This window comes from Myotis brandtii, unplaced genomic scaffold (genome assembly GCF_000412655.1).
Source record: "Myotis brandtii unplaced genomic scaffold, ASM41265v1 scaffold193, whole genome shotgun sequence".
In the NCBI taxonomy this organism is placed as follows: Eukaryota; Metazoa; Chordata; class Mammalia; order Chiroptera; family Vespertilionidae; genus Myotis; species Myotis brandtii.
In genome coordinates this window covers 1,334,866-1,341,189 of record NW_005357191.1, presented here as the reverse complement: position 1 = coordinate 1,341,189, position 6,324 = coordinate 1,334,866, and the positions used below count along the sequence as shown (strand labels likewise).

The 6,324-nt window shown below is 62.8% G+C and overlaps 1 protein-coding gene across 1 annotated transcript; it reads left to right on the top strand.

Annotated features, from left to right (window-relative positions):
- The first annotated feature begins 897 nt into the window (after positions 1 to 897).
- Positions 898 to 5,986, top strand: MGAT4B (mannosyl (alpha-1,3-)-glycoprotein beta-1,4-N-acetylglucosaminyltransferase, isozyme B). The gene is given in 14 exon segments (XM_014538558.1): positions 898 to 1,645; positions 1,740 to 1,880; positions 1,958 to 2,091; positions 2,455 to 2,501; positions 2,779 to 2,892; positions 3,091 to 3,166; positions 3,789 to 3,914; positions 3,917 to 4,045; positions 4,211 to 4,318; positions 4,408 to 4,601; positions 4,978 to 5,056; positions 5,137 to 5,224; positions 5,310 to 5,422; positions 5,515 to 5,986. Coding segments are annotated over 14 exon segments (1,632 nt in total). The 5' UTR covers positions 898 to 1,386; the 3' UTR covers positions 5,539 to 5,986.
- Positions 5,987 to 6,324: the final 338 nt, after the last annotated feature.

Below are 6,324 nucleotides of genomic sequence, written 5' to 3'. Positions count from 1 at the left end.
CCCAGTGCAGAACCTGTAACCTGATACAACCTCGGCCCTCCCCACCCCAAGGGGTTGGAGGTTGGGGCCAGCTGGGGATGGAGTGCTCCAGAAGTAGTCGTGTCCTGAGATGACTGAAATTGGTAAAAATATATGGCTTATTGATTTCAGAGAGGAAGGGAGAGGGAGAGAGAGAAGGAAACATCTCAATGATGAAAGAGAATCATTGATCAGCTGCCGCCTGCAGGTCCCCTACTGGGGATCGAGCCCGAAACCCGGGCATGTGCTCTTGACCAGAATTGAACCTGGGATCCTTCAGTCCACAGGCCGACGTTCTATCCACTGAGCCAAACCACCTAGGGCATGAGGTGATTAAACTTTGCCTTGGCTGTGACCTCTGGTGCACACAGCTGTGGGGAGTGACACCACCAGGGATCGAGGGGTAGAAGAGCTGCCGGGGGGGTGGGAGAGGATTCCTGCACTCGGAGACTTTGAAACCAGGCCTTGAAGGCCACACGGTGTTCATTTGGCCCAGAGGAGGAAAGGGGTCCCAGGCAGAAGAGAGGACAGCATGTGTGTGGAGCATGGCCCGTAGGCAAGGACAAGGAGTTGTGGGTGACAGCAAATGAAGGTGGCACTGGTGAGACCAGAAAGCCTGGTGTGCACAGCCCTCCAGGACCTGCTGTGCCAGCCACAGGTAGGGATGTTGTTTGTCTCATACTTGCTCACTGCTCCCTGCCCAACCAGTGGAGCCAGGTAGGGGCACCCTAGGGATTCCTCTGTACTGTCAGGCAGCCCCACCTCTGTGCTTCTCACCCTGCACCCCAACACCCGAGATGGGTCTTGCTGGAGGCTCTGACACGGGTCTCCCAAGAAGCGGGCCTCACCGCATCAGAAATGGCCCCTCTCTGCTGCTGACTCACTGAATGACCCTGGACTAGTTTCTCAACATCATTTGCTCCTTGGAACGCTGGGGGCTGGAGCAGCAGCAGCCAGACCTGGGGCTGGTGTGAGACTGAGGGAATCCAGGTGTGGCTCCAGGTGTGGCTCGTGCTAAGAAACCCCTTGGGGAAGGCCTGGGTCTTTGTGCCCTGGGTGGGACCTTTGGGTGTCCCACCCGCTGGCAGGAGTAGATGCGGCAAGGAGAAGCCAGAGGGTGGAAAAGGATTGCCCCACGCGGGACTGTAAGTGATCCTGCAGCCCTCCCACTTCAGATACCCCCTCAAAGGAGAAAATGCCTGGGGGGCAGGAGAGAGTACTGGAGAGTGCTACTCCCCAGTGGAGGCTTCTCCCCCAGGTATGTCAGTGTGACTTCAAAGTGACCCTGTGCAACCCCCCGAAAACTCCCATGTGGCAGACACGACAGCAGATGCAGATGGCCTTTGGCACAGATGGGCACTCAGGTGTATGCGCTGGCACCCTCCAAAGTGTAGGTCAGCTCTAGGCCGCCCCCTGGTGACCGCTTGCGGACCACCCACAGGTGATGTGGTGGACGTGTACCAGCGAGAGTTCCTGGCGCTGCGCGACCGGCTGCACGCAGCGGAGCAGGAGAGCCTCAAGCGCTCCAAGGAGCTCAACCTGGTGCTGGACGAGATCAAGAGGGCCGTGTCGGAGAGGCAGGCGCTGCGAGACCGAGACGGCAATCGCACCTGGGGCAGGCTCACCGGTGAGAGGCCGAGCGGGCAGTGGGTGGCAGGGCAGGCGGGCTGCAGGCAGGCCCGCGGTCTGACCGTCTGACCGTCCTTCCCTGACCCTCCCAGAGGACCCACGACTGAAGCCATGGAACGTCTCGCATAAGCACGTGCTGCACTTGCCCACCGTCTTCCACCACCTGCCGCACCTGCTGGCCCAGGAGAGCAGCCTGCAGCCGGCAGTGCGCGTGGGCCAGGGCCGCACGGGAGGTAGGGGCGGGGCCGGAGGGCCATTCGCAGGGGGGGGCGGTCCGGGGGCCAGGCCTGAGGACCCCTGCTCCCCGCAGTGTCGGTGGTGATGGGCATCCCCAGTGTGCGGCGCGAGGTGCACTCCTATCTGACGGACACGCTGCACTCGCTCATCTCGGAGCTGAGCCCGCAGGAGAAGGAGGACTCGGTCATCGTGGTGCTCATTGCCGAGGCGAGTGGGCGGGGCCCGGGGCCGGGACCCACTCACAGGGGGACGCCTGGCACCCAATGACTGAAGGGGAAATGGAAACAGGGCAGCATCCCAAGGGGAGCGCTACCAGAAGGTCCCTGTCATTCACAAATTTATCCAGATAAAAAGTTAAGAGATTTTAGCGCCCCCTCGTGGAGATGCCGTTTACCTGCTGTGCCCCACCCCCAAAGGGCTTTTTCTGAGGCCCCTGTGGCCCAGCCTCACTGGGCCCTCAGGATCGGGGCTCACTCCCTCCGTGTGAGGCCCGCGCCCCTACCCCTAGCCCCTTCTTCCAGGCCATTGGGCAGCAGTCCTGCTTAGGGTGGTTGCTTGGTCTCCCCACAGACTGACCCGCAGTACACCTCGCTGGTGACAGACAACATAAAGGCCTTGTGAGTACTGGCAGCCGAGGAAGCTGGTGGGAGGAGGGCCCTTGGTGGCGGATTGGGAGGCAGATCCTGCCTCCCCCACACGACAGTGACCTGAGGAGGGTGCTGCCCTGTGGGCTGGAGGCAGTGGGTGTGTAGAGGTGGCCCAACCCCTCCAAGCCCCATGGCCTCAGTGATGGCTGCCTGTGGGTCTTCAGAAAGGGACAGGGTCTGGCTGCTCAGCTCGGCCCCTGCTCCGGGCCCTGGAGGCCGCACACCCACGGGGCTTCCTGTCCTCCAGGTTCCCCACAGAGATCCATTCCGGGCTCCTGGAGGTCATCGCCCCCTCCCCGCACTTCTACCCCGACTTCTCCCGGCTCCGAGAGTCCTTTGGGGACCCCAAGGAGAGAGTCAGGTACTAGCACTGCCCCTTTCCAGGTCCCCCAGCAACCTTCTCTCGCCTGTGCTGAGGGCCCAGGCCGTTGGCTGTAGTGCCTCCACTTCTCCACTGGAGGACCCCTGCATGGGGTGGGGGTCTATGCGCCGAGTGTGCCGGGGTAGCCGTACCAGAGGAGGAGGGTCTGAGCTCCGAGGCCCTGCCCCCGGCCCACAGGTGGAGGACCAAACAGAACCTCGATTACTGCTTCCTCATGATGTACGCGCAGTCCAAAGGCATCTACTACGTACAGGTCAGCACCGGCCCTGCTCCGTGCCCCTTCCCAGACCCTGGCGGGGCCTGGGACATGGACCCCATACCCCACACCCTGCAACACCGCTCCAGGCCACTGGAGCCACCTCTGGCCTCTTCCCACCTGCCCTCAGCGTCACCACCAGTGCCTGCCCCGGGTGCCCACACCTGCCTGCAGCTGGGCACAGGGTTTGCTGTGGGGCCCTCCCTAGTGGTTCCCACGGGGATGGAGAGGAAGCAGGGCAGGGCAGGGCTGCCCACTCAGCGCCCGTACCCGCTTCCCCACCAGGGAAGATGTTCAAGTCCCTGGACTTGAGCCTGATTGTGGAGTTCATCCTCATGTTCTACCGGGACAAGCCCATCGACTGGCTCCTGGGCCGTACCAGAGGAGGAGGGTCTGAGCTCCGAGGCCCTGCCCCCGGCCCACAGGTGGAGGACCAAACAGAACCTCGATTACTGCTTCCTCATGATGTACGCGCAGTCCAAAGGCATCTACTACGTACAGGTCAGCACCGGCCCTGCTCTGCGCCCCTCCCCAGACCCTGGCGGGGCCTGGGACATGCATGCCGCCCTGCCCTGTGCCCATCCTGAGTCCCAGGCCCCTTCTGCCCCTCACGGTGCAGCTGGAGGACGACATAGTGGCCAAGCCCAACTACCTGAGCACCATGAAGAACTTCGCTCTGCAGCAGCCTTCAGAGGACTGGATGATCCTGGAGTTCTCCCAGCTGGGCTTCATTGGTGGGTCCCCCACCCTTCATCCCACTGACCTGAACAGAGCCTGATTGTGGAGTTCATCCTCATGTTCTACCGGGACAAGCCCATCGACTGGCTCCTGGACCACATTCTGTGGGTGAAGGTCTGCAACCCTGAGAAGGACGCGGTGAGCAGGGGCTGCAGAGCGGCAGGCCGGGCGGTGCCGCTCGCAACCTCCAGCGTGGACTGTCTGCGGGTGTGCGCCTGACTCAGGACATGGTGCTGCTGGGGAGGGCCCTGGCCTGGGGGTCGGGCATGAGCTCACACTTAGAATGTTGCCCTCCCCCCACAGAAGCACTGTGACCGGCAGAAGGCCAACCTCCGTATCCGCTTCAAGCCGTCCCTCTTCCAGCACGTGGGCACGCACTCCTCACTGGCGGGCAAGATTCAGAAACTGAAGGTGGGAGCCCGGCTCTGCCTGGGTGGGGTGGGCAAGGGGCAGCAGGGCCCGTCCAGGGCACACTCGGCAGCAGTGTCTCTCGGAACCAGGACAAGGACTTTGGGAAGCAGGCGCTACGGAAGGAGCACATGAACCCCCCGGCCGAAGTGAGCACGAGCCTCAAAACATACCAGCACTTCACCCTGGAGAAGGCCTACCTTCGGGAGGATTTCTTCTGGGCCTTCACGCCTGCTGCAGGGGACTTTATCCGCTTCCGCTTCTTCCAGCCACTGCGCCTTGAGCGGTCAGTGACAGCACCCACAGGTCCCCACAGGGGGAGGGGCAGGGTGGCTACCAGGGTACAGGCCTCACCACAAACTTCTGTGACCCCAGCAAATGACTCCACCCTGCTGTGCCTCAGTTTGCTTATCTGAAGAGTGGGGTGCATAATGGTAGCTACCTTGTAAAGACTGTCAGGCGGGGCCCGGGGGAGCTCAGTGACGCTGCCCATCACCATCCTCCAGGGAGTCAGGCCTGGCTCCCTTGCACAGCCAATGGCTGCCCCTGGTGGTGCCCAGCGTCGCCCAGCACCCGGGGCCCAAGCCTGGCCTTTTCTCTGCTGGGCAGTGTGCCTGGGCAGCTCCCACCCTGCAGCAGCTCATAGGCCTGCCTGGCTGCAGGTTCTTCTTCCGCAGCGGGAACATTGAGCACCCAGAGGACAAGCTCTTCAACACTTCTGTGGAGGTGCTGCCCTTCGATGTGAGTGTGGTAGCATGTGGGTGTGCACTGAGGCCACCTCTCCCACAGCCCTGGCTTCAGCCCTTTGATTTTGCCCCCAGAACCCCCAGTCAGACAAGGAGGCCCTGCAGGAGGGTCGCTCAACCACCCTCCGGTACCCGCGGAGCCCCGACGGCTACCTCCAGATAGGTGAGTGGGGTCCGGCAGGCAGAGGTGGGGGGAGGCTGGGCTGAGCAGGGGTCTTGGGACGAGTTCTCAGCACTACCGTCCCCAGGCTCCTTCCACAAAGGCGTGGCTGAGGGCGAGGTGGACCCTGCCTTCGGTCCCCTGGAAGCACTGCGCCTCTCCATCCAGACAGACTCGCCCGTGTGGGTCATTCTGAGCGAGGTGAGGCAGGGCGCAGGGAGCACGGAGCTGTTCCGAGTGGCTACCTGGGGCCAGCTCTGTGGCCCCTGCTGACCCTGGGCCGGCTCTTCCAGATCTTCCTGAAGAAGGCGGACTGACGGAGGACTTCTGAGGACTGGCCCTGAAGCCCAGGAGACCAGGGACGTCTTCGCTGCTGCCCCCGCAGGGCCAGATGTGGCCCACCCAGCCTGAGGGGTTGTTCCTGGCACCTCTCAGCAGCCTGGGGTTGCCGCTGGCCGGGAGGCCCCAGGAGCTGGTGCTGCCCACCCGCCCGGCCGCGGGAGGAGGTGGTGGTCCCCACACTGTGCCTGAGGCCGGCCTGTGCCGCCCTGAACTGTTCGCAGCTGGCAGGTGGGCTGGAGCCAGGCCGTTTTAGAAGAGCTTTTCCTGGGCGCCTGCGCTCTCCGGCGCGAACACTGGAATGCATATACTACTTACGTGCTGTGTTTTTTATTCTTGGATACATTTGATTTTTTTCACTTAAGTCCACATATACTTCTATAAGAGCGTGACTTGTAATAAAGGGTTAATGAAGTGTGTGCCTCATACCCGGTGCTCTGAGCTCCAGTTGGGGGGGTGGGGAGCAGGCACCAGGTGATGCCACCTGTGCCCACCTGCTGCCACCTCTGCACAACCCCATTTTCCTGGCGCTGCCCGGTCCAGGCCGGGGCCACCGTGAAGGGTCTGCATACTGGAAGGTGGGGGCCGCACGGAACCCGGCCTTCGAAAGCTGCCCCCTCCACAGGGCCTCCAAGCACGCCCCTAGCTTCCTGCATCCACCGACTGCCTGCGGTGGGGCCTCTCAAACCCAAGGCACCCCCGTCCCGTTCCCCCTTCAAGGGCCTCAGCCCTGCCCTTGTCCACGTCCAGGGCGCCCAAGGCCT